This window comes from Dromaius novaehollandiae, chromosome 3 (assembly GCF_036370855.1).
Source record: "Dromaius novaehollandiae isolate bDroNov1 chromosome 3, bDroNov1.hap1, whole genome shotgun sequence".
Taxonomy (NCBI): domain Eukaryota; kingdom Metazoa; phylum Chordata; class Aves; order Casuariiformes; family Dromaiidae; genus Dromaius; species Dromaius novaehollandiae.
Genome location: NC_088100.1, coordinates 123,672,199 through 123,700,065, shown reverse-complemented (window position 1 = coordinate 123,700,065; position 27,867 = coordinate 123,672,199). Strand labels below are relative to the sequence as shown.

At 38.6% G+C, this 27,867-nt stretch overlaps 3 protein-coding genes and 1 long non-coding RNA gene across 9 annotated transcripts in view; 2 read left to right on the top strand and 2 right to left on the bottom strand.

Annotated features, from left to right (window-relative positions):
• Nucleotides 1-839, top strand: part of LOC112980112 (protocadherin Fat 4-like) — a 47,238-nt gene extending 46,399 nt beyond the window's left edge. Inside the window, exon 44 of the mRNA XM_026094754.2 lies at nt 364-839. Within this exon, the coding sequence (XP_025950539.2) occupies nt 364-576 (213 nt within the window). The 3' untranslated portion in view covers nt 577-839. The remainder of the gene's footprint in view (nt 1-363) is intronic.
• On the bottom strand, nt 769-1,422 carry LOC135327965 (uncharacterized). Its single transcript, XR_010388657.1, has 2 exons — nt 1,347-1,422; nt 769-974 (listed from the first exon to the last, which is right to left on the bottom strand). It is a non-coding gene; the product is annotated as an uncharacterized LOC135327965 (long non-coding RNA).
• Nucleotides 1,094-12,657, top strand: LOC112980044 (activator of 90 kDa heat shock protein ATPase homolog 2-like). The gene is made up of 9 exons (XM_064510029.1): nt 1,094-1,519; nt 1,658-1,848; nt 6,498-6,583; nt 7,193-7,307; nt 7,896-7,984; nt 8,521-8,637; nt 9,881-9,982; nt 11,258-11,309; nt 11,564-12,657. The coding sequence occupies exons 1-9, from the start codon at nt 1,440-1,442 to the stop codon at nt 11,737-11,739; spliced, it is 1,008 nt and encodes a 335-aa protein (XP_064366099.1). The 5' UTR covers nt 1,094-1,439; the 3' UTR covers nt 11,740-12,657.
• A 4,634-nt stretch (nt 12,658-17,291) lies between these two features.
• Nucleotides 17,292-27,867, bottom strand: part of USP34 (ubiquitin specific peptidase 34) — a 153,164-nt gene continuing 142,588 nt past the window's right edge. For 4 of the 6 annotated variants that reach the window (XM_026094587.2, XM_064510027.1, XM_026094585.2 and 1 more), the window contains 11 exons: nt 26,764-26,890; nt 26,281-26,388; nt 25,094-25,198; nt 24,844-24,968; nt 23,648-23,800; nt 22,570-22,693; nt 20,818-20,897; nt 19,895-20,035; nt 19,625-19,771; nt 18,880-19,039; nt 17,292-18,542 (listed from right to left, as the gene is read on the bottom strand). In XM_026094587.2, coding sequence (XP_025950372.2) covers nt 17,932-18,542; nt 18,880-19,039; nt 19,625-19,771; nt 19,895-20,035; nt 20,818-20,897; nt 22,570-22,693; nt 23,648-23,800; nt 24,844-24,968; nt 25,094-25,198; nt 26,281-26,388; nt 26,764-26,890 — 1,881 coding nt within the window. In that variant the 3' untranslated portion in view covers nt 17,292-17,931. The remainder of the gene's footprint in view (nt 18,543-18,879; nt 19,040-19,624; nt 19,772-19,894; nt 20,036-20,817; nt 20,898-22,569; nt 22,694-23,647; nt 23,801-24,843; nt 24,969-25,093; nt 25,199-26,280; nt 26,389-26,763; nt 26,891-27,867) is intronic. The other 2 variants (XM_026094588.2, XM_026094589.2) reach the window with 1 other exon arrangement.

Here is a 27,867-nt window from a genome sequence, read left to right as displayed (position 1 = left end):
ATAATTATAGAAGAACTGCAAGCCAGTAACTGAACTCAACCATTTTTTAAAGTACTTGTGGGGAAAAAAATCTTATTTGATGTTATGAAAATCTTTGAGATGGGCTGCTCATCTCTGCTCACAAGCAGGAGGAGGATGAAAAGGACTTTGTTGTCCCAAAAAGAAGGATGATTCTCTTGCATCTTCTACCATATGTACAGAAAGGGTTCTCATTTACTCTTGCCCCTAAAACCTGCAGCCTGGAAACAAAGTTTTGCAAGCTTCAGAGACAGAATATACATAGTTATACTACTCCCATTGCTTAGAATGTGTGCACTCTGTACCGTTCAGTCTTTTGCCTCATCTGTTATTGTTTTCTTGCAGAATTGCTTTTTGACAGATAAAAATGACGAGCCAGCTCATCCACTAACACCTGATCCCATAACACACACTCCAGAAAAAGAACTGAAAGGTGTAAGATTTTCAGAAGTGGCAATTGTTTTGGATACAGAGTCTGAACAAGATGAGCCTGATAACGAAGACTTATTTTTCAACAATAGTGAAAAGATGCATGATGAAAAAACCTCTTCTTTATGAAAAATCACAATGACACTTATTGGAACAATACAGAATTCAACGAGTACTAAAAATACGGGAATGCTATCTCGATTTTAATTCCTGCTGCTCCTGTTAATTGTGCTGTAAGAGATGGACAGGAAAGAAAATACAAGCTAAGAAAAGGGGCTGCAGAATGATTGTATTTCACACTTACTTCCCTGAGAGCAGTGGTATCTCAAAATTTATTTAATTCCTTATAGCACGTATAAAATATCAACACAATAAAACAATTTGCAATGCGATGCCTTTTTGTTATTTTAGCTCAAGTATTTCTCAACCATCAAATAACTGTCTGTTCTTCTGCAGAGAGCTTCCCATCGTTGTTGGCGTCTGAAAATGACGGGACAGCACTTCCTCCTCAGACGGTGCCTTTCGCTCTGATAGGAGATACTTATTTCAGTGGAGCCGCTAGCGACACACCCCCGCGCCAGGCACGGCAGCGAGCCGCCCGCCCTCAGAGCGGCGCGGAGGCGGCGTCTCTGCCCGCGGCGGAGAGGCAAGCTCGGGGCGGCGGCCGCGCCCCCGCGGCAGCCTGCGGGCGGGCAGGCGGCGGCGCCAACAGCGGGGCGGGCCGCGCCGCGCGCCCCACCGTTCCACCCCCCTACCCTGGCCGCCGCCGCCGGGTGAGCGCGGCCCCACGCCGGCTCCCTCACCGCGCAGGGGCGGGAGGAGCGAAGGCGGCGCGGCCTCGCCTTCCTCCTCCTCCTCCGGCGGGGAGCGAGCAACGGGGGAGGGGAAGTTTCTGGCACCTTCTCGCTGGGTCGCCGGCGGCGGAAGCGGCTGGGCTGCCGGCAGCCGGCGGAGGCGGGCACTGCGGCGGCGGCGGCGGGGCGGGCAGCGCCATGGCCAAGTGGGGGCAGGGGGACCCGCGCTGGATCGTGGAGGAGCGCGCGGACGCCACCAACGTCAATAACTGGCACTGGTGAGGGCGCGCGGGGCTGCCGTTACCGGGGGGGGGGGGGGGGAGCGTGCCGCCGCGGGAGCCGTTACCCGGGGATGGCGACAGGGATTGGGGGGGGGGGGTGTCGGGCTGTGCTGAACTGCCGCCTCCCCGGCCCAGGACGGAGCGGGACGCGACCGCCTGGTCGAAGAGCAAACTGAAGGAGGTGCTGGAGGGGCTGGTGGTGGAGGGCGAGGCTGGGCGGTGCGAGATCGGCGACCTGAAGCACGTGGAAGGCGAGGCGTCCTGCAGCAGCCGGAAAGGGCGGCTCATCTTCTTCTACGAGTGGAACCTGCGGCTGGGCTGGAAAGGTAACGGCGGGGCGGCGCGGGGCGAGGCGCGGCGCGCGGGCGACCGTTAACGGCCGTTAACGCCGCCGCGAGGCGCTGAGGGCGGGCTGCGTGCCGCTAACGCCTTCAGGTGCGTTTAGCGCTCCGCGCGCCCGAGTGACGGCGGAGTCGGGATCACCCTCGTGTTCACCGTGGTCCTTACGGCCCTGGCGGTGCCCGCCCGCTCTGCGGCATCAGGGGTGTCTGCTGTGGTAACGCGCATGTTGCTTTGGAAACCAAACTCTGCCGTTTGGGTTGGAAAGCAGGAGCGTTTTTGTTAACCACCCTGAATCAGAATTACAGGGAAATTTGCAGGAGATCAGTGAACCTGAACTGTGACAGATCCTTATATTCACATAAAAGCAACCTAGAGTTTCAAGACTGTTTCTTCTCCCAAGTTTTGTGCCACGCACGTTTCTCAGCAACGTTTAGCAGCGTATTAATGGGGCATTACTGGTCTTGCTTTGCAAAAATAAATTGCAGTGCGGTCTGTATTGATTATGATGGGCTTGAAGCGAAGTTCTTCTAGTGTGTCTGAACGACATCTATGTGGTTAATACATCCGTGGTGATAGCAGGAAACAAACTAAAAAGAAGTGTAAAAGTGCAGATATCTCCCAAAAATTAATGGAATTTACATTGTTTTCTATAACTCTTCACAGATTTGAGGATAATGAATTATATTAGAAAAAAATGGCTAATGGGAATAAAGAAACTAGATCTTATTCCCTGTTATTTGGGATAACAGGGACTGTGACTTCACCAGCGACAAAAGAAAACTGGCAACATGGGTCCATGCTTTTTCTTGTGCTGCTGCCTCCGCTTGGGACCCCTTCCTGGTGGAGGTTCAGCCTCAGCCATCTTTGGTCTGTGGCAGTTCTTCATTTGTGCCCGGATAATGTATCTTTTGGTGGGGGAGAATTATATGCAACTAGCTACGTGGAGGAAATGTTTCCCTTTAATAGATGCCTAAAACCTGATGGCAAATTGGAAACCATTTCTGGCGTTAGAATAAGAAGCAGGAATAGCTGATATAAATGTGTGCCTGGGAAACTGTATGTGGCTATTTTAATGCCAAGTGACGGGCTGTTCTTCCCCAAAATACAGTACTCATTTGTTAGGCCTCTGATGTTACTGTAGGAGGTAGGAATATCAAGGGCTGTTTTTCATTTCCTCTCTTACTTCCCGTGCCCCAAAACAGGACTGTAGTCTGTGGATCTGTGTTTCAGGTAATTCTGCTAACTGCTCCAGTGGGCTGCCTATGTTTTACACGGCTCCTTTTTATGGATCCTTTCCCATACAGTTATTTATGACTGTATTTTTTTCTTGTTTGGCTGTCTGTGATTTTTAACATTTACTTTGATGCTGAGACCAGTGCTCATATTTGAGCAAATTTGGGACTGAGCTCTGCTCCTGTATTAATAGGGGGGCTTTAAAAATAGTACTGTTGTTGTTTTTTAAGTATGTATTGATAGTTACCTATCAATATGTTATAAGTGTGTTATAAACTAGGAAGTAGCCCAAGTAATTGTCATCTGAATGTTAACAGATAGGAAGGCAAACATAGCATTATACTGTATACTACAGTTTATTTCAGTGCAGTTTAAATAATTCTAATCATCTGGTTTGAGTTTTACCAAATTCCAGCCTAAGTTCAAAAATAACGATTTTTTTTTTTTTAATTGACCAGCTATAAGTCATCCAAGCTTTAAAGGCTGGTTAGTTTGGTTTTGCTCTTGAAATGTTTTATTTCAGTGTCATAGTATTGTATAAAGCTTAGAAGTAGGCAGATACTATAATTTGTTGTTTGTGTTTTCATGCAGACTCTTTCTAAATATTTTTTTTCTCTTCTGTAATAGGTCTTTATGCTCTCTGGTGTTTAACCACACACAACTCTTAATACTGCATTAGGTACTTGCTTTGCTCAGTTCAGTGTTGTACAGAGTGTGAAATATCTTTGTAAACTCACATTTTAAAGGATTTTGCTACTACACAGTGGAAGTCTAAAAGAGCTAGGGTTGCTATTTTTAAATTTAATAGTAATCATGTTGCATGTTTTTTGAGAATGCTGAATTAGAAATGAGAGTTCAGACTTATCTGCTAAAAACAATAATGGTGTCATTATGTCCTTCTGCATGTTATCTAGGGAATTCTTCTAACTAGGAATTCAAGCTGTGATTAAAGTATGAATACGTAAGGAAAAGATGATATAATCCCTGAAATTTGCAGCCAGTTTGGGAAGAAAAATGTTCCCCTTAGCAATTTAGATTACAGAACAACATGAAAGTGAGGAAGTAAGGGTATGTAAATGGTACCAAAATTAAACAAAATGGCTGTCCTCTTTCATTTCTTAAAAGATGTCATGATGTTAATGGAGTATGCTACATGTGATGGAAACTCTATGAAGACTGGTGCATCTCCTTTTAAAATTCAGGTATTTCAACAGTGGTTTTATAGGTCAGTCTTTCTGAGAAATGTGCCATCACTGTTAATTTTTTTAAATAGTAGATTGACAGGAAACCAAAAATTCATTCTGTTCCTAGGTTTGTTAATGGTGTCCTGTGTGTTTTAAACAAATTATTTGACTATCTTATCAATAAAATGGTAATAGTTTTGCTTACATTACCACGATACTAAAAATGCAAAGTTATACCTAAGTTCTACTTTCATAATGTTGAACAACCAAACCAACTCTGTTAACTGATTGGACTTTCCTGACCAGCACAGATATAATTTGCATTAATTCCTTGGACAAGCAATTCCTGTAGCTTTGCAAAAGAAAAACAACATTCTGTTTCCTGTTTTTTATAGATACAGATTTGTTCTCCTAGTCCTTGTTGTTTGGGAATCTTTATTTTAAGAATTCTAAAAATGGCTAATTGAATTAGCTGGATTGATAGAAGTCAAGTTTGTGTTTTGTTCCAAAAAAAAAGTTGTTGCTGCATCCTTGCACTTCCTTTTTGGGTGTAGAAACTGAAACTAAGATTTGTTTCAACATCTGCAAAGGTAATGTTTTGTCTGTACTAAGCCTGAAACTGGAAGAATGCAGTAAAGAGAAAACTGAGATGGCTGCACGTGACTTACGTTACATCCAGAAGTGGTATAACAGTATAATGCACCAGTTCATGTGGCTTTGTACTTGAGATAACGAGTTGTCCTGGGAGTATTTGGGAAGCCCAAGAAAGAAGGTCTTTAGCCCTTTGCTGTGTGGACATTGCTGTCTACTTCTGGACTTCAGCTAACAGACTTTGCCTAATGTGCTTTGCTTTATTGTCTTAGATCTTGACTAGGACGGGATCTTTGCACCATACTCCACTTTGTAATATTAATGTCATTAACTGGGCATTCATTTTTTGCTTCATAAGAAAATGCTCAGACATTTCTTACCTACTTTACTGTGCTCTGGACCCATAGCAGATTGGATTACATCTGTGCATGGTGCTCTCCTATAGCCTGGTGGTCATGTCAGGGTAGTAATTAAAGAACAATTAAAGGCGAGTTGATGTTAAGTAATAGTCGGAGCTAGCTAGCTCCTTGGAAGGTGAGAGAATCCAAAGAAATACTACATTGACCTTTATGGTAACTCCTTTTCCCCATTGTGCTTAACGCTGTAGATTGTTTATATTTTAGAGTGTTGCTGATAGACTGATAAAGTGTGTTGTGTTGCAGCGTTTTGACAACTAAATAAGTTGATATAACATTATGAAGATTTGGGGCAGAACTGTATGTTTCCTCTGTTGCTTTCTAAAGAGATTTTTAACATGATCTAAAGAGTAAATTTAATTAACTAGATGCTTTTTCAAGGTTAGGGGGAAGAGTCTTCAGTGAATGAAAATAATACACTGATTTATCTCAGACCTTATATTCACTCTTTTTACAGTAAAGTTTGAGGCAGAGTAGTATGGTACCAGCTTCATATTCCAGAACTTGTATGCAGAGCTCTGTGGAGTTGTGATGGCCTTTGCCCAGAAGGCTACAGAAGCAGAATGTAATATCTGATCTTGCAAACACTTCTGACTTGTACCATGATTGCTGTCAGTAAAACTACTACAAGTAAGAAGGATCATTCTCAAAGACTTTGGAAGTGGAGATTCCTGTTTTCTAAATTGCTGTTACACACCACTATGCATGCATATGTCTGCTTTGTTCTGTTCTGTGGTAACATGCATTATATGTTAGGAGCTTTGCAGACATCCGAGAAGGACTAGCTAGTGTCTAGCGAGCACTGACATAAAGGGCAGACACATTCAGCGGAAGGAGGAGGTTATTCCCCACCCCCCCTTATATTCACGTTCTGTGTTGGCAGAAATAAGAAGTCATAAGTGGAAGGGATTAAAACAGCTGGCAGCTGAAGAGGAGAGCACCAGGAATGACAGTGCAAGGCATACCTAGAAGATACATGTGTCCATGTGCATACATTAATGCATCTGTTCCGGAAAATACGATTTTGTGAATAGTTTATTACAAAAGTAGTTTGACATATTTTGAGACTTTTTTTGTTGTTCCTTTAAATTAGATTTCAGGCAACTTGTTTCAAATAACACTTGTTCAACTGATTTCCAAGTGTAAAACGACTGCTATGGGGAAAACAGTTTTTAATAATACATTTAAGAATTCATTATGTTAATACAGGTACAGTGAAAGAATCTGGTGAGAAACATAAGGGATCTGTTGAAATTCCTAACCTGTCAGAAGAAAATGAGGTAGATGATACAGAGGTAGGTGTGAAATACTGATATGGCTATATAGGTCCAGAATTCTTAAATAAAACATTAATCAACATATAGGCATCATATTTTGATTTATCCTGTGATTAAGTGGGATAAGACGACTCAGATGGTTTATTTTGCTCTTCATGTTTTTTATTTTCCATACTTAAACAATGGCTTATCTCTGCTCTCAAACTTACATAATAGGAAGAACGTGCACAATTTTTTTTTTTTTGCTAATTGTAGTTTGTGACAATGCATTAACCACAAATTTGAGAAGAACTCTGCTTGTAGTCTTTAAAAAAAAAAAGAATCTTGTTGGTAGTGTAGTAGTTGATACTGTGGCTTCTACAGATTACTCAACTTCTGCCGTGTAGTAGACAACTGCATTTAGACTTGATGATCTTGACAAAGTTACTATGGAGATACTGCATTTATTTAAGTGAAACCCCAAGAGGACTTCTTAGTTTTAGTAAGGTATGATAAACTGAGAAGATAATGGACTTGAAATTGCAGCTGTCCTCTGAATATAGTAAACAAAACCAGAATATTTCCCTTTGTTGTCAAAAGGCTAATGTTAAGATACCGCTTAGATTCTGTATTTTTTTCTGTTTCTAGATAAATGTTAGCAAAAAGAAAGGGGAAGGGGATGTTCTGAAGGATCTTATGAGAACTGAAGGAACAATGAAAGTCAGAGAGGCCCTCAGAGATTATCTGAAAGCACTCAAAACAGGTAATTTCAAACAGTTCAGTGCATTTTTCTGCAGTCTTCTTGATTGACTAGATTGGCAGTACACTGACAGGTCCTTGGGTTTGTATTTTTCTTCTTAAACTGTCACCAGCTAAGATAAAAATAAGTCCTAGTAGTCAAAACCTTCATTGTTGTCAAACATGGCAGTTTTGAGAAGCTTCTCTAGAGACCCAGGCTGTATTTTGTTACATGTACTGACCACAGCGATGTTGGCCATCACTGAAGACTTGCGGACCAACCAGTTGGCTAGTAAAGGAAGGCCTTACCCTCAACTTGTCATTTCTCTTATACATTGTTCAGAAATTTGTAGAGATGGTGTACACCTTAATGGGAAAATGCTACTCATTTTGGTTCATACAAGTTTGAAAAGCCTGGCTTTTAGTGGAAACTGCTGTTTGTTTGTTTGGCTAATAAAAAGATGCAGGTAAAGTAGGAAAACTCAAGAGTTGGAGTTGCAAGGCCCTTTCTACACTCTTCAGTTTTGGCCAGCAATTTTCATTACACAGATCTAAATGTCAGAGTGGTTGTACCGCTTGGTTTCATACTGAATCGTGCTTTTCTTCATTACAGAGTTTACCTTGGGAATGATCCTGCCAACAAAAGCTACTGTTGGTCAGGAACTGGCAGCTGAGAGAAAACTAAGTGGGAACATCATGCAAGTATGCTAGCTTTAAGTGTTGTACAAGTTTAACAGTACCCTAAATGCAGTCCCCTCAGATTTTGCTGTAGTAACAATTGTGTATCTCTGTGGTTACCTGCAAAAGTGAAGCCTTGGGGTGGATCTGCCAGCTCACCGCTGTGATCAGGACCTGTAATACAGAAATGACCTGTCACAGAACTTGGGCACAGGTTCTCTGGGCAGGAAAGAGGCTACTGATGTTACCTTTTTGTGCTTCGTTCTGTAAGAGCTGTAGCTTCAACAAGATGAAATGAAATTCACCTACACTGCTCACTTCCCACAGGCAAAAATTAGCTTCAAATTTCTTTGGAGTGAATTAGACGCTAAGAATTTTGTCACTTAATTTTGTGAGTAATGATTAAGAGTACGGTCAGATAAATATGGAAGTAGGTTGTATAACTAATGTGTATTCACAACATAGTATGTTTAAGATTGTACAGGTAACAACAATTCTGCCATTCCAAAAGTTTTAAATGCTTGATCCTGCAATCATTCATGTGAATATTTGCTTTACAGGATTCACCACATTCTTTGGATATTGTTGGTGTAAAAATTCCAACAGTGAAGATACTAATGAAAGAAATGTTCAACTCCCCAGCAGATGAACTTTATGGCATCTTCACAACTAAGGAGGTAAGTGACGCTTTCAATAATTAATAGAACTTTAAGAACTGTACAAGAAAGGAGGATGTTGTTATATCAGAATAGATATTTGAGTAATAAAAGGTAATATTCATAGTGTCAAGTACAGCTAATATTGCCTGACCACATTAAATGTAGTAAGAGATGAGATCAATCAGAAACTGAAGTATTGTGAGCTACCCATTTCTTGCAGCTTCACCTAAGGATTTGTATTTTGATAACTTGCTGTTACGAAAAAAAAAAAAATGGTGAAGCTGTTCAGCAAAACTTTTAAACCAGTGAGGAATTTCAGTGGTGAAAGTGCAAAAGGATTTGACAGTTGTTGAGGTAGTATGTCAGTTTGATGGTCTCCTAATAATGAACAAAGGATAGGAATTTGACCTCATTTGACAAGTTGTCAGGTTTTTGAGATACTGATCTGAAAGCACTATAACGTGGCGGTAGGATCATTCCACTTGTTTAACCAGAGATTATTAGGGTGGCTTAGTCTTTTTGTCCATTACTGTAATAGGAAGAAAAGTCAACTAATCAAAGTGAGGTTGCATCTTTACATATGTGTATGCAGCTCTCACAGAGTGCAGTCACTCTCTTTTGCTAGTAAGAAAGGCTTAGTTTCTTTATATAAGTATTTGTAATTCAGGCTCTTAAAAACTGGTCAATAACATAAATGTTGTTATCCACAGCTTGCTGATGAATTTGATAAACTGCAATGATACTGTTGCTTATAGGGTACAGTATATAAAATTTCTGGTTGTGCATCCTTTCAAAAGAACCTGGGCTTATGTGAGAGAACTTAAGTTAGAATCCTAACACCAGCCTTCTGCCAGGAAAAAATAAAGGCTCTCAGCAGTTCTTCTGCCTCTTCCTTTATTTGCTGCTGTGTCTCCCTGATTCTCAAATCTAGTATCAGCCAGTCACTTCTGCACGTATGTGCTTTGCTTGAGTCTTTACTAGTCTTTCTTTATATTTACCGCAGGTTTTTCAGCATTTAGATTCTCATTCTGTCACCTCACTGAGGCCTGTTAGTACTGACAAGATCTCAGTGGAGTGCTCTATAAAGTTAAAGGTGCCATCAGTGTTTAAAGAATCATGTTTTATATTACAGTTGTGTTAATTTCAGGTAGCCCTTCCATCTAACTTCAGCAAACCTCCTCTGTTTCATGATATGGTGCATTATGTATCAGTATAAATTTGTATTTAACTGACGTGTTGTGCCGTGTTCTTGTTTTGCTAGTTGGTTCAGAAGTTTTCTAAATGTCCTGCTGTGATTGAAGCTGAAAAAGGAGGGAAACTGCAGATGTTTGATGGTTGCGTTAGTGGCGAATATGCAGAATTGGTAAGTTGGACTTAAATTTAAAGCTCCTACTTTGCACTTAAAGTGAGGCAGCAGTTTCTTCTGTGAGTTAAAAAATAGTGTAAGAAGATTCAGATGTTTTAGCTTCTCTAATACATGTTCAGCTCCTCTATATCATGAACCCAACAAATGGCCATTTATGTTGGTTTTGTTTGTTTGTGTGTTTTCCCCACCATGAAAAGAACAGGCATCAGCTAAACCTAAGGAACTGCTGCTGTGGGGGAGAAAACTTTCTGCACCGTCCTTTTTTACAAGGAGGAGGAGTTAAAAAGCAGGTTTAAGGTTTAGCTCCCACATCTGTCACTTTTTATCTTCTTGTAACTGAAACTCTAGAGGAATGATCTCTGCTCTGTTGAGGTCAAATGTTACACTGTCCCCAACTAACTGCTCTTGCAAATACAAAGGAAAAACTTGATGATGATTAGAGTTCAGCTCAATTTTTGAAACCCCTGAAAAAGCATCTACACAGATGCTGAGGTTAGAATTGGTATCTTTTTCATCCAGATGACAAGGGTGTAAGTGTCACTGATAGCAAAATTTGTTGTTGACTCCAGAAAGTTTTCAGTTGGGGGGGAGAGATATTGCAGAATTGTTATATCTGAGACTCTGGATTCAGGTTTTAGTAGTAATACCCCACTGTTGAAGCTGAGGACAGTTAGTTATGTTGCTGATCATCATGCTTTGCAGTTAGATAAGGAACCATTTAGATTAACAGCAGTCAAAAGATACACTATGGCTTAGAAAGAACATTTCTGATCACTGAAATTAGTTGTGAGGGTAAGAAAATGATATTAATAGGAGAATGCATGATGATGCTTTAAAGCTGCTGTAGTCTTAGTAATCTTCAGTTCTGAGTTTACAATTAGAGCACTGAGCCTGATTCAGACCAAAGTCAGCTGACTAATGAGTGTAGCTGTGCTGAAACATTGCTTTCACTTCTCATAAAAGCTGAGGGCAGGCTGTAAATCTTTTTCAAGCAGTACTGCCCAACTGGTACAGTAGAGTAGAATGTAAGGCATAACAGAAAATTATGGGCATACTCTATGCCATGCTTAGAGAGTTCAAAGTAGTGAAAACACATAGTAGTGAAAAGTTTATTTAAAAATACCCTCGTATTCTTTGGGTATGTCTACTTTTACTAAAATAATAATCCTCATATTTTTCAAGGGAGGATTGGCTTTGAGTAGTCATAATGTGAGTTTTCCAAAAGTAGAGGAACATACTAATGGAGAGGGGAAATCTTCTATCTCCTTACAGGTTCCTAGCCAAAGAATTGTCTTGAAATGGAGATGCAGAAACTGGCCTGATGGTGAGTCTATTTGAAGACCTTTAATAGAGGCTACAATTTAAAAGGAAAAGGAACAAGTATGACAGTTGACAGACTAGTTAACTGGAAGCTTGCTTCCTCTGTAGTCTTTAGACAATAGCCAGATGCCCATAGAATTTGTCATCTGAGAAAACAGGCTTCACTCAGATGCAAGGAAAAGTAGATATGAAATAAGCTACAACAAATTTAACCCTTTTAACAAACACTTTATTGAATGTCATCTTTTCTTCCTTCAGAACATTACGCAACGGTTGCCTTGAATTTCAAGGATATGGCAGCTCAAACGGAACTGCAATTAGAGTGCAGAGGAGTTCCTGTCTCTAATGAAGATAGTACAAGACAATGTTGGAAGCAGCAGTATTTTGAAGAAATACATATTTTACTGCAACAATCCAAAGACAGTACTGAATGATAACTGCACTGCAGTTTTGTTAGGGCATTACTTTTTATAAATTGTTAACATTTGTTTTTTAAAGAAATAATTTATTTGTGGGAAAAATAAAGACCCACTTCTATGATACTATATATAATTTAAGTATTATTTATGGATTTTTAGTGAATAAGATTGCCTGTAAGTTGGATTTTGTTCTGCTTGCCTACAGCTTAACTTCAGAGAGTAATTGAGTCAGCTGCAGTAAGTGTTACCATCATAGGTAGCTAAGCTAAATGAATCAGTAGAAAGCAGTTGCAGTTCCTTAACAGTCAATTTATCAAGTGGCAAAATTGTCCCTCTAGGAAATGGGGTGCTCACCACTCAAAGGTATTATAAAACTTCTGATAAATTTTAACTTTAAAGAAATGTGGGGGATATAGTTTACAGCCTCTTTAAGTATTTCTTGAGATTGTTTTAACTGCAGACTGGATTTCTTTCCAAGGCTGTAGACAGTTTTAGGGAAAGATAACAACAGTGTCATGTGATTATTGTTGGTATGAAGGTTATCACTGTTAAGTCTTGCATGCACTGTACTCCCTTACTTGACCTCAGCGTGAAATTTATTTTGGAAGAAACGCATAATGCTTTCCTTTTGGAATTCTGTAAGCCTTCCACTTAAATCATTTATGGTCCTTTGCAATCCCATAGCTTAGCTGAAATTAAAGCAAACAACTGTTAGATAAATTTGACAGAAGAATAGCTGGGATATTTATTTAAAGTAAAGAATCATTACTCTTAATCATAACCACATTGAGGTTAGCAAGGATAACATAATTCTCAAATGCTTTATAAAAAGTGTATGAATTAAATATGCAATTTGAAACAGTGCAATTGACCAAGAAAGGGCAAGCTGCCTTTGGAAAAGTTGGTTGCATCAATAAAATGATTTTACATGCAGTGTATTTTTTCCATAACTGATATTGCCAAACTGAGTATGCATAGAACCTGAGTCCTCTATACTTTATTTTACAGGATACCAGCATATGGCAGCCTGCAGACAAACTTGTGTCAGGCAGAAGAGAAAGATTTGCTCCTCTTCCCTAGAGGAGAGGTTTTCCCTTAAGTTCTCAGTAGACTATCTCCTATGAACTTAGGAAGAGTTTTTTGTAAAAAGAAGAAACACCTAATCCTGACAGGACAAATGTACAAACACTTAAGTATTGCATTGCTTATGTTTCAAGGGTCCGTACAGAAGCTGAAGAACACAACTCCTTGTGTTTTTAGTAGATAAGGCTTATGTTTGTTTTCCTGAATGCTTAAAGTTCAGGTGCCTGTTTTCATAAATATTCAAGGATAAAAAACCCTAATTTTTTGTACACAAAAATGACTTTCAGCCAGAGTGTTAACTGACCAAGGAGCAACCTTTAAATAAAGGTGGAAAATCTAGGTTTAAACTGAGATCCTTAAATTGGAAACTAGGCTAAAGTAGTTTTGTGTGTCTAAGAGCTTTTGTGACAACTTAGTGTCTGAGAGTAGGCTGTTAACTTTCATCCAAAGTAATGCTCCGACCCAAAATCACAAGTTTCTTCAAACAGTATGTCCTGCACCCTTAGCACTTTTTTGGGAAGTATGTCTCATAACCACTTTTCCCTACTGGCTAAAAAAAGCATGCATTTTTGGGTCATAAGTGCCCATTATTAGTATGTTTTGCTAGTCTGAACTTTCTTGTCTGCTTTCAACAACAGGAGTAATACTCTGGACCCATCCCCAGTCATCAGTTAAAAAAAAAGACTTACTTGTGGTCGCAGTGTTGCCCCTCTTACTTCCCGCTGCAGGACAGTCACATCCCCGCAGAAAACTTTGTGACTGCTGCTGGAAGGGCTGAGACTGTAAGAGGAAGAACAGCCCCAGCCAGCCCTCATTTCCTCTTCAGTGAAAGATGTAGTAAACTCAGGATAATGTTTCTTCTTTGGTGTTCCTCTTACTCCTTCATGCCCACATGTCTGTAAGTGTGATAATATGTACATGCCTCCTTAAATTAAGAACATGAAGACAAATATCTACCTTTTCATCCGGCTGGTAGGCTGGCCCTCCACTGTCAGCAGAAGTAGGCAATGAATCCTGCTTTCACACCAACAAAGAGCCCCACATTGACTGTTCTTGGCTCTGTCCTTACAGTCAGAAAAGGAGGGCAGCGCTTTCCATTTTGCTTCACCAGCATTCCAGGACTCTTCCTGTCTTTGCTGTATGTGCTGGAACTCAACGGACATGCACATCATGTTACTGACCTGAAAGACTGATTTCTGGAGAGTTATTTCAGAATGTAGAACATAAAAGTTCATTTTACTTCTAGCAGGTAGCCTTCAGAAGGATTTCTAGCGCTGGTAGCCAACCAGGGTATACAAAGTACAATTGCTATCTTAGAGAGGCAAAACAATTTATTCTCAAGTGTTAAAATTTCTCATATCCCTCATAGCCTTTGCAAGAGTTCAACAAATTGAAGAATGTTAAAGTAATTGAGTTGGATAGAGCAAGGGTTGGAATTTCAGCTTATTTAGTGACAATATGATGATAAATGACTTAGCATACTAAATGTAGCTTGCTTTCTGAACAAATCTCTGCTATGAGTTCCCTATCCTAAAATTTCACAACAAAACAGAAAGCATTAGGAATGGAGGCATAGAGAGCACCTGAAGAAAATAAGCACAAGTTTTGTGGGATCCATGTGTTTAAAGGAGATTGATGAGCACAGAAGTTACTACAGACAGAGTGAGCACTGTGAAAGAAGTGACAGCAGGAAGAAGGAATTTTGTTTGTGATGTACAGCCTTCAGAATGTAGTAAGATTGTGGAGAACCTGGTGTCTGAGAAAACAAAAGGGAAAAATTTCTAAGGGTGAAAGACCAGAGTTGTAATAGATCTTCGTAAGAGAATACTGGTAGCAGAATATCAGAGTAAAGGATGGTCTTAAAGGCGAGGAGGTAGAGGGTGACTGGTGTGGACTCTATGTCCAGCGAAGACAGTGAAAGGAGAAAAGTGTTTTAAAAGCTCAGTTTTGAAGGGGTTATATGAGCAATGGGACCTCTGGGAGGAAATACTAAGTGTTAGATGAGAGGTGGGATTTAACAGTGCAGAAATGAGTCAGTGACAGAAAACAGTAGTTGAAATCATGGGAGCTGAGCAAGTCCCCAAAAAAGTATAGACAGGCAAAAGGATTCATCAATTTTAAAGAATCATTAATCAATACAGGTAGAAGGAAGGACAAAGAGCCATGGCAGAGAATAAAAGCTTTGAGGCAAAGATCCAAGAGAGTGAGGAAGCTAGTTAGAGATACATTTTTCAAAAACAGAGAAAAATAGCATTCTTGAAGGCAAATATAAACCAGAAAATGACTTAAAGAAAAAGGGGGGATACTATGAAAGAAACCATGGCCTACAGAACATGTAAAATGAAGGACATAGAGGAAGATAAAGAAACAGGTGAAAACTTCAAAGAGAAGATGATAAGGAAGCGGAAACAAGTTTGTGCAGGTACCACTTCTGTTCCAAAAGGTCTGAAAAAAATTTGCAGTAAAAAATTGCAGGAAGACTCAGTTTACAGGAGAAATTGGAAGCTAATGGAAGAGCAGTAAGAGCTATTATTTCTGTTAATCTTGACACAATTTTTGAGCAAAATGATACAAAAGCTAGTATTAGATTCAGTTTAGAACCAAAGGATAGTCTTAAACCTAATCAACATGTTTCTTAATCTGTTGTCAAACAATTTGATCTAGCTTTTTGAGGAGCCTGCAAAGGGAATTGCTGGTGTAACACACCTCAGCTTAGGGTTAAGATATGTGTCTTACTGTTGAAGGATATTTTGCTTAAAGAGCCATTATAACACAACATCATTGAAACATAATACAAAATTGTAACTTCCAAGTGTTCTTGTTAATGGAAAACAATCAAATAAATGGATTTCTAGCAGGATTCTAAATGGCCAATTATATTGTCAACTATTGTCACAAAAATAAAATACAAAAACTACCACTGAGAGCATCTGCAAAAAACATACACAGATCTGTAAAGGAAAACATCCTGAAAATAACTTAAAGGATGCAGTCAATGACCAGCTGAACATTGCAGTGGTGCAAACGAAAGGACTGATGTTAATCATGGAACACAGAAGAGGAAGAAAGAGGTTACTTGTGTGTCATTTATGAAATAATTACTAGGATAGTGCTTTTGTATTTGGTTCCACCACTTAAAGGATTTCAAAGTAATAGGAAAAAGAACCATCACAAGTCCGAGAACCCTGCTCTATAGTAACTACAGTATACTATAGTATAGTATAGTAACTATAACTAAGTATAGTTATGGTGTGACCTTATTGTGGCCAGCAGGTAGCTGTATGGGAAAATAAAGCCAAACAAATTGCAGTAACTGGAAGCTGAAGTCAGACAGCATACCAAAAATCAGATGCACATTCTTAAAAATAGTGATTAATAACTGACACTACTTACCAAAGAGATGTAATGGGTTCTGTATCATTTGAAGATTTTAGATATTGCAGGGAGTATCTTCCTATACAGATCTTAGCCACAAATTACTAGGCTTGGCGGAAGAGTCGACGGATGAATTCTGTCGCTCATTGTGCAGACTAGATGCTGTTGATGATTTCTCTGAAGTTAAAATCTATGGAGAAGCTGATTAGAAACAGTAATAAAATTATGCCTAAAAAGAGTAAAAACATAATTACTTAAAATCTGAATAATGACACTGACTTAAGCAATCAGCAGCATCATTACAGTGGTAGTAAATGCAGGAAAAAGAGGACTTGTTATATTGTTACAAAGGGGAATATACAGTGTAAGCTTTATGACAAATTATTAATTACAGAAAGTAAAAATAATTGAGACATGCAAAGAGATGAAGAGAAGTCGCAAAAGCACTGCACAATAGAATCATGGGCTGAACAAGTGATGTTAAACGACATGAAGTGATGGACAGAATGAAGGAATTCAGAAGAGAAAAGGTCAAGATAGATGTGTTTTAAAGACAATAGAAAATCAAATGACATAAACTGGAAAATGAAGCTGAAAATGGAGTTTAATCAGAGGTTAAAAACCAGAACCATCAAAAATCAGATCACACACAAAACGGATATTATTCAGAATACATACAAGGAAATATGACAGGAAGAGATGACAAAGTCATCTTAGCATTTCAGGAGGTGGGGAAGTTGCTACGGAGGTGAGGGAGCACAGTGAGATGGAGTGGGCCTCAGGCAGCAGGGGTAGAGGAAAAGGAAAGGAAGAGTGCAAACGGTGTAGGTGGGTGGGGAAGAACAGACTAATGCAGGCTGAAGTTAAGGGAAGAAATTAAAGGATCCACTGGCTTACATCACTTTATGTTCTTAACTACAGGAATAAAGGTAAACAGCTCTGCCCCCCCCCCCCGACTGTCTGATTGAACATTCATGCAAAGTAAACCAGAAAGGACCAAATTTACATAAATCAGATGCATTTGAAAACCATTTCTCTCTGCATGTGTTTCAGTTTTGAAGTTGTCTTTGATGAGAAATCTAAAGACTGAAGCAACATATATAAACAAATGAAAAGTCATCACAATCAGTTTAATGAAGTGCACAGAATAGCAATTGATCATGTCAATAAAAATAAAACAATTAATTTTACATCAAGTGTGCTTTATTTCCTCCACAGGTATTCTGTTAAATAAAGCACCATATATATACTGCCAGGCCACAGCTAAAGAGGATTCTTTACAGAATCAAATTTCTTGTGGTTGTTTAGTATACAAGTAAACTTAATTTTGATAATAAGAACCACAGCGATCTGAGGCAATCTGCCTCTATTATAAGGTACAAAACTGGCACAGAGGACACCATATTATACACAGTAAAAATGCCATAAGTTTAAATTACATCATACAGGGCAAGGAGGCCCTGTTCTCCCAGACAGCCATATTAAATGAAAGCCACTACAGTGAACTCTTAATTACATAAAACATATCCATTATTTGATTGCCCTTTAAGAAAGTGTACGGTAGATGCAAAAAAATAAAATAAAATTCTGGAGTTCTGCCTGACCAAGAATTAAGCATATAAATCTATCTTGCCATTCAAGCAGAGAGCACTGGACAAACTGAAGCACAAAACAGAAATAAGCAAAACTTATACAAACAGCATTTTTTGGGGAAAAAAAGACTTAAAAGCAGACATGCTCCATCTAATGTCAAGAAGCAGCTTGGTTTCCTTTTCCAGATATCCTTGTGACCACATGAATCGTAGACTCAATGGTCCTACACAGGATGTCTAAAATGTCATGCTGCTGCATATGACTAAAAAGTCCTCTGGAATGGCCACAACTGATTGATAAACTAGTTTCAGGGTCCTGGGATGGTAAGGCTTGACCATCACAGCTTCTCAAATCTGCGAGGTCAGATAAAACTGCTGAAATTGAAGTGGAAGGAAATTCTGCGTCCTCCTCCGCTACAATGGAATCCTTCGAAGTCTGCAGGTCTTTAAATTCCTTGCATTCTTCAAATTTACCATTTCCCAACTGCTCTTCTGTGTGTTGTGACCTCGTTGTTAGCATTATGTCTTCTGAAAACGAAGATGGAACTTCCATTCTGTACTCTTTGACAGAACTGTTTTCAGGGGAAGGAGGATCTTGTTCAGTGCCAGGATCAATGATTGAAGAGTCCCTTGTCTCGTTATCTGAAGTGCTTGTTGGGGTCAACGCCTCCCGTGGTTCAGTTTTTATATCACTGATACAGCTATCTACAGTGTGCTCCTCATCACTGCTGACCCGTCTTCTTTTTACAGGAGTAGCTCCTTCATCGTCTGTAACACAAAAAAAGAAATCTACGTTAGGGAAACTGCACTGTCTTCAGGCAATACATCCAAGTAACAGGCCTGCCATTTCACATTTTTATCCTTCAAAAAACTTTTCCATATTAGAGTAAACACACCAATTAATAAAAATATGTCTTTCCTTAGAGACAATTCAGGTAATTGCTTAAAATTTTATCTCCATAATAAAATAATATTTCTAGTGTAGTGCTAGGAATTGGAATCAAGAGAAAGCCTGCTTTCATCATTAAGAAAGCAATGTGTTACGTTAATTTTGTAAAAGTTTGTGAAAAGGATTAGAATGACACCAACGTTATAAAAGGCAAACCTTTAGTTTTTCTTTCTTTGGCTTCTTGCTCTTGTAATGAGTTCCTCTGTTGTTGACAAGCTCTACATTTGTTTAAAAGCTCTTGTAAAGTTGGAATCAGGGCTGAATTGAGCTGTTTGGGAGTGTGCACTGAAAGCAGCAAGGCAAGTGCTCGGAGGTCCTGAAAAAACAAAGTAAACAAAACTGACTAGCTTAATTTAAAAGTCTTGTTTGATTAATCCTATACACAGAGATCTGTGTAATAAGAAGAGGCTCCAGCACATTCTGAACACTTCTGAACATCCAAAAGATCAGATTCTAAATATATTTATGCTACTGAAATTCCTCACTCACTGCTACATGCTGACTTTCAGGTAGATCCATCTGTTCCTAAGCAGATGACAACACTGTGTTGCTCACTGTAAGATGAAACCTTTTGCTTGGTTAGAACATTTCAATGCGTAATTCCAGTGCACTTTGCATTACGTTTACTTACTTATTTCTATAATATGCAGCCCCCTAGTCCTATGATCGCCACCACCTGCATGGAGAGCTCAGACAGGTGCTCTGTACACTTCTGACTGCCTTTTTAGTAGAGGTTAAAATTTCCAGCAGGCAGTGAGCTTCTAACGCTCTGACCGCAGGGGTTCCGCTAAAATGCCCACCTCTCTGACCAGAACCTGGCACACAAGACTGCAGCACTTCCATAGAAAATAAGCAGTCTCTGAAAAATTTCTCCTATTTGAATGGCTTAGAAAAGACTCACCCCATTTAAAGTAGAGCTTGCTTTGGAAATTTCAACTCTCTGGTTGCTGAAGTCAGATTCTAGGCTTTGATATTGATTTATTAGATTTGTAATTAGAGTATTGATTAGGTTGGCACAGTTTGCTTCAGAAAACACCTGCCCTTGGACCTGTAAAGAGAAGACTTACTTTAAAAACACAAAAAAATGTATTGTGAAAACAGCATAATAAATTGAAATAATATGTATGACTGCATTTCTCAGAGTGTAAACTGTCACTAGAACACCACATACCTTTAGAAGAAAATGGGTCAAGAAGGTATATACAATGTTGTTGTTAAGAAAGGTCCGTTCATCCATTAGAATACATTTTATGTATTCTGCAAAAACCGGATCTTCACAGAGGAGCTTAACACAGTTCTTTGACATTGCAGACTAGTGAAGAAAGAAATAACACCGCAAAATCATCACTGGAAGTACGACACTCTGTTAATATTGTCTCCAACATTTGTCTCGGTTGCCCGAAATCTAACCAGGCCCACGCATGTTTTAACTGATACTGGAAAATTCTTACCTGATTGTCCTGAAATATATTTATCAGTATTAGTAAATTGTACAAATTAATTATTGCCAATTATTATCTCACATTTTCAGTTTATAAAGTTTATTCCAAGGCAATGCAAGTTTATCACAATCAGGATGTATTTTAAGGGTCAGTCTCTCCTAATCTGTGGGCCAACTACAGGGTCCTCCTGTAGAGGTGCAAAGGCCCCTCCTCGCAGTGGGTACACTACCGTCTGTTGCACAAGGAAGACACCAGACTTAGAGAGCTCTCAATTTTTATTTCTATCACACCAGTGTTTACATTATACAAAAAGCAGAAAATTCAGAGGGGCAAAAAGTACTAAATTCTGTACGCTGCACAGGTCCCCCTTCTTCCTGTATTATGTACTCTGTAAAGTTACTGCATAAGAGTTTGCAGGACCTAGGGAATCCTGGGACCAAATATAATTTGCTAAATATTTATACGATTTAGCAGGGTTTATCAGATGACATGCCACATAAACAGAGGTATTGTCTACTTGAAATGTTAATATTTGGAAAGAGTAAACAATATCCACTAGTTATGATTTACTGGTTAACAGCTGTTTCACAGTCAACCGTATTTGCTTGTATTTCCATTCAATTAGTTCTCAAACCACTGAATCAAATCTTACCTGAGTCTGACAAAGCTCAGTCCAAAGTTTGGGGAATAATGCAAGATGGAGCGGTAAACCTTCATATGCAACTAGGACACCTGAAATTTTATGAGAAAATAAAAGTTATTATGTGAGAATGATCTAAAACTGATCTTTGTTGGATATATTCATTTGCTGATACATGTAATTCCAAAGTGCTGTTTCATTTTATATGATCACATACAAAGGATATGATCAGCAAGACCTATGGTCTGTGAAGTTTTTACAGTACAATTTTACAGTACAATTAATAAATATAACCCATGAGTATTTCTGTGAAAAGTAAAAATATAAAAACTAAAAGAAGAGCTGGCTTTAGTTCTGGATTTGTAACCAGATCCATTACTATCTTCTTACATTTTTAACTGGCCAACTATAGCACTTAAAGGTTTTAAATATGTCAAGGTTTTAAATATATTTTTAAAAATAGCATATAATTTTTAAAGGATAATCTTCATTATTACCCCAAGCACCATTGTTACCTAGACAATGAAACAGTTAAGGGATACACTGAACAGCAACAAACGATACACATCCCCAATAAACTTTTTTACGCAAGGAACTGCTAGTACACATTATTCATGCTAGAGTTAAAACCAGAAGGACATGACAAATACTGAACAAATGGCTGATTCAGGCAATCAAAAGAACATCCACACTATCAATACTGTTTTCTTGGATCCGATTAATTTGGTATAGCTTTAACTGTCTAAAAGTTTGACATCTAATCAAAGCTAGCTAGCTAGGTCGTGCAAGCAGAGAAAACGGGCATTTTCAGAAGGTGATTCATGCTGTTTGAGCAAGTATCTTCAGAATCAGGAGATAAATTTCCATCGGAAGGAATCTGCATCTGTCCACTGACTATAGTGGGAGTCTGGCTAGAGGCCTAAGTTTTAGGCAATGGAAGTTAGGTGAGATGACTCCCACCATGCTTGTCTATAGGATGGATAATTGTAATTGCAGGACTTCGATGTCTGGGCATCTGCACCTACCACACTGTGCTTATCCTAGGGTGCCTTGGTGGAAGAAAGAAAAATAAAAAGATGTGCCTTCAGATTAACACGTCCATGTAATGGGGCAGTTCAGACCAGGATGCTCTACTGCAGAGAAGCGAGCAAAATGGCTGGAGTAATTATACAGATAAAGTCATCAATGCCTTGTTCACACATTGAAAAAAATAATTTACGCTGTTACAGGAAGAAACCCAAGGACTAGTGCAACCTACCTGCAGAGCTGAAACTGTGTCTGTGTTTTCAGGTACAAACTATATTCATTGAATGGTAATAAACTTAGTTAAGTATTGTGGTGGTTCCCAAAGCAACAGAGTGAATTAAACACAGGTTGATAACAACAGAATGGGTACCATGCAGGGGCTGTCTAGATAGTCCTACATGTTCCTGGGCAAGTAAAATCCTAAAAATAACTGCCAGAAAGGATGTTACTTGGCAGAGATACTAAGGTTTCAGGATCTGACCAAATCTCACTCGTTGCCTCGGGTCATTTCTGGACAAGCCTGAGGCACGACAATCCTGTAGATAAGACTGCACTACTATTATACCTGTTGTACAGCTCTGTGGATACAAGAATGAAACTTCATTTTTTACAACTATTACTACAGCAAGTTTCACAAACACTGCTTTTACTGAAAAACGTTAAATATAAAACTCATTAGAGAAGCACAATTATCACAGCAAAAGAAAATATACTTAGGCCATGTAACTTCATACTTACTCATTTTAACTAAAGTTTCAGTGAACTTTTCACAGTTGATTGCAACCCGACATAGTAGATGGATGAACTGATGATAAGAGAAGAAGTAGTCTAGCAGCATACGATCGTAAACATCATCTTTGCCCTGAAGATTTAAGAGAGCTTCATTTAAACTACATAACCAACTGGATAGCTACCAGGTTTCTGAAGCATTTAGCTTAATCTTACTGCACTTTTTGCCCTAAAATATTTAATCAAATGCTACAGAAGAACACTACGGGAATTTCCAAGTCTAACCCAGGCCAGCTGTGTCCCACCAGTGTGTCCTTGGCAAGCATAATACTGAGACCATAGCAGGAATGGCAAATTCAATTCCCCTCTACCAGTAAAAATTCTTTATTGCAGGATTCTCAATAAGCAGACTGAGAAGGCACAAAGCTGCACAAAAACCACATCTTGAAGATGATCAGACAAGAAGGCAATAATTCTAAATCATATACAGATAGCTAAACATACACTACTGCTTTTTAGACCATAATTTGTCAGTTACTATCTGTCTTCAGAAGTCGGAATTTTCTTAAAACCATGCTTCAGAAGCTTTCAAAGCAGTATTTTCAGGCATGCCTCAAACCAAATGATAAATTTATGTCAAGGGTTTTGTACGTGAACATTTTAAACTATTTGGGATGTCCATGCTCAAAAGGGCACCAGATTGTGTAGAGCAGATAGCCAGAAAGAAATTCAAGCAAACAAACACAATCTTAACAAAACAAATGAATGAAAAATGAGCATGCAAAAACACAGGTAAACATAATTGTGGATGTGGTTTTAAAGGCTCAAAAATCTGCTGGTTCCTAACATATATGAATGCATTATAAAATGTAAGATACTGTGTCATATAATATAATTACTTTTCAGCTAAAATATTTACATTATTTTCTGTCAGATCCATTACAGCTGGATATATGATGGGAAAACCACTACAGATAATTTCTGGTTCAGTACAGTTTTTTTTAAAAGCTTGGTTATACAGTAAATTTGATGGTACACAAATATACAAAGCATCATTTGAAAGCTTTAAAAAAGAAGGGTTACTTACCCTACAGTAACCGTGCTTCTTCGAAATGTGTTGTCCACACAGATTCCCATCTACGTGCACATACGCCCCATGTGCAGGAGATTGGATTCTTTCTGAATAGCAGTGTCCACTGGGGCTGTGCCTGCACCCAGTGTGTCCTTGCGACCACTGTACCTGAGGGCATAAGGGGTATGGCGGCTTCAACCACCACTCAATTCCTTCACCGATAAGAATCCCCTATGACAGGACTCCTCTGAGTTAGCATAGGAGGAGGACCACAGAATCTGTGTGGACAAAACATCTTGAAGAACCACAGTTACTGTACAGCAAGTAACCAGTTATCCTTCTTCAAATGATTGTCCATACATATTCACTTCAGGGGTGGGATTCATCTTACCTGACTTTAGCTATCTAAAATCTAGTCATTTAAGTATTCTCTGCAGTCATTGGAGAGAGACACAGACTCCTCCAGAGGAAGAGTCAACTTAACCAGATTCAGCTGTCTAAGACAGGAAGGATGAATCTCCTTCTGAGGGTAGCAACTATTTCTCTCCATTAACCATAGAAAGAGCCGGACACTGACCTTTTAGATAGGCAAAGTTATGTGAGTTGAATCCCACCTTAGATAACTAAAAAGCCATTGCTGCAGCTGTAGTAATGGGACATGGCAAGTGACTACAAAGTAGCCCCACCAAAACTGGCATCCCATCAGGAAGCCCACAGAAGGGAAAATAGAAAGTAAAAGACTTAAAGCCCTAAACAATAGCCCTGCATGTTTCAGGTATCAGTATTTTACCCAAACAAAGAGTAAATTCTGCCTCAGTCCTGGTGGAACAAAACCTGGAAGATCTATTCAACTATCTGTAAATAAATCTGAACATAGTTTGAAACTCATTTGGACAATCCCTGGGCTGTTCCTGAATCTTCTTTATAAATGCCACAAACAGACTGGGAGATTATCAAAATGATTTTTTTTTTCTAAATACAAGGTTCAAACTCTCATTACATCTAGAATACGAAGCTGTGTATCACCAAGGGCAGGGAAATGGTGCTTCTGGAGTGCACATCTAGAATGGAGTATATGAGGACAACACATCTTGAAGAAGAATTATGCTTTGTTAACAAAGAATCAGTAAATGTATTACGCTACTGGATTCTTTTAAAAAGAGGGAAAACAGCAGAGAAATAGCTATTCACATGGTAATATATTTACATACCTTGCTGGCTTCCACCATGGTAGGTAAGAGGCACATATTAAGTTCAGGACGAGGAGGACGAATATTGCTTTTTCCCCCTATTAATTTCAAATTTTCACGACATGGAAAATAAGGTCCAAGAGACACTGTAGTATAAGTTAGGATAAAATAGGGATATATTAAAAAAGGTCAATATTTGAAATCAGCAGGGCACAGGATAGATTAATAATAGTGTAATATAACTTCAAAATACAATCACTGAAATACCTACTTGGGATATTACTGTGGTGGTATGTACAATGATTGTGCTGTAGAAATGGAACCAGAGTATGTAGGAAATCATGAGGACTTAAAAGTACAAGCTCCTTGAGGACATCTACAAACAGAAAGTTGTTTTTGCTATTACACATTGTTATTTCTTAACAGCAAACAGTTTAACTTATGGCTCATGCATTTTCAAATCTAGGCTCCTTCATACCACTTTTGCTAGTGCACATTATGGCAGTAGGCTTTACTGTGAATAACACGTAAAGTGAATACACCTAAATCAGTCAAGATTCCCTTCACCTCTTTCACTAGAAGAAAATCTGCTCAGTGTTATATGAACAACCAGTGAGAGCGGTGCCAGGTTGTAGAAAGTAGAAGCTCAATAAAATTACCCTCTTTCCTTCTTCTTTACCTTATCAGGTTTGAGGCCTGGAAAATGTCAACCAGCAGCAGTCAGGAGGGCAATGAGAAAGGCACTCAAAATACGGGGAAAATGCATACAAATCACAAAAAGAAGGTTTAATGTGGACAATGTTTTAGGCCTTCATCAGCATGCACAAAAATGTAGATTCTACCGATTAAATAATATTTAAAAATCTAAGTAAGAAAAACCTTTTCAAATAGGTCTTCTAATGCAAGAAAGACACTTCTTATATGTCTATGCCTACATTTTAAAAAGCAAATCCATTCACTTCTACAAGCTATTTAAGCTTTACTTTAACTATTATACTTTCCAGTAAATGGATTGTAAAAATGGACATTAAGAGCTATTACTCAGAGTAACTTGGTTGCCGTGCATCCTTCTGAAAGGAGCTTTAGTTACTGCTTGGAATTTCAATGCAAGATCTGGGACTTCATTCTAAACTCAGTAACACCTGAATTCAGGAGTTACTCCTTAATCATGTAACCTGTTTTTTAAATAAGTTCGGTAGCAAATTGGCCTCTCAAAATGAATGCCAACTTTCTGTGCACACAATCTGCATGCCTAGCAATGTATAAATATTAATTTTAACCGGATGAAAATAAAATTAGTTAGAATAGCAACTTTGATGACGATAATAATAATAAACAATCCTAATCTATACAGAATCTAATGAACATTTGCAATTGCAAAACCAGAATTCAAAGTTCAACACAGGTAACTACACAGAGCTGGTCTTTCCCAACTGCAGTTATACTATTATGACTTACCAATACAAGCATTTCTGAGTTCTGGAGGACTATACGAATTTAGCAGAGTTAGGAGCTTATGGGCAAATTCAATTCGCTCCTGCCACTGAATTAGAGCTTGCTTCACATCTACAAATGCAAAAAACATATAAATGGGTTTGTTTAATTTCTCAATAGCTCTTGAAATAGAGCAGAGAATTTTACTGCTGAACTGCTTCAAAAACCTGTGTGGTTTTTTTTTCCTGTAACATGATTTTAATCAATTGAGAAATTTAGGACATGTCACTGGTCTACTGCTATCAAATTTACTTCATCTAGTTTTACATTACGTCAATAAGCAATTTAATAATTTAATAATTGTTAATAATCTCATCTCTGTTACTGTATGGAAATTACATCAGTTATTAAAACCAGATAACAAGCAAGATAAAGTATAGTTTTGGGGTCATGAAAACTTAATTAGCAAACAACAGGCTAAATCCTTTAAAAGAGTTACAATCAAACCTTTTCTCTGAAGATACGGACGTGTTGACTTCAGAACCGAAAGGAAGATAGACAGAAGTTCTACCAGATCTCCAGTCACATGGCAGGCTGTGGCCTCATGGTACATCATGTGCAATGTGTTAAAGGACTACGAAAAAAGAAAGCACAGCTTTATATTGCCAAATTAATACACTCATCATCATTTCTAACTCTATCCTGAAGACACTGCTTTTGCATTTTATGCTCAAAAAAGATGCATCAAAATGTACGGTGCTAGATACAAAATTAGTCAAAGATGCCAACATTTAGAAAGAGCATAAGTTATATACACAATTAGTATATTTACTAGGAAGGAAGGAAGGAAGGAGAGGGAGAGAGAGAAAGAAAGAACAAATGAATAAACAGGCATTTTCAATCTGATACAATTTTTGACCTGCGTATATAGTTTTGGCAATGATGAAAAACAGGCAGTCTTGTCCATGAGTTAAACTGCAACTTGCTTTTGGTCATAATACTGATTTTTGGTCTTCTCACCTAAACCAAAAACTAGAACTATATTCATCTTTTCACATGTACATGCCAGAGGGAAACTGAATTTGTAAAACTTAGCATAACAATCACCTCTACACAAGTGGCTACCTACCTCTACTCAAGAAATGAGCATCTTGTGAACACATTCAATACAGCTTATAAAGATATACGTTAAAAAACACCCTGAACTTTACTTCAAGGTAAACGCTTTAAACATCAGTGAGACAGTCAGGTAGACTGCCGGTTACCTTTGACTCAACACTATTACAAAGTTTTCATACATAACATTTATCTAAAACCAGTAAGCAAAGCGTAATTGGAGATGCTGTATTTTATTCTCTCTCTAATCCCAATCTTTTTGCCTACATACAAAGTGATATTAGAGAGGCATAATGAAAGACTCGCATGTGAATCTGGGGAACAAACGTAAGGTTAATATAGATGCTAATCATGTTTCAAATTGCTGCTTAAGGACATATGATACATGATTCTATGTCAGATAAAATACTTTTCTAACTAAAATATCTTTGGATAATATCTCAGATTTATAGAAATATTGGGAAGGAAGAAGCAAGTCATTTCCCAGCATCACAA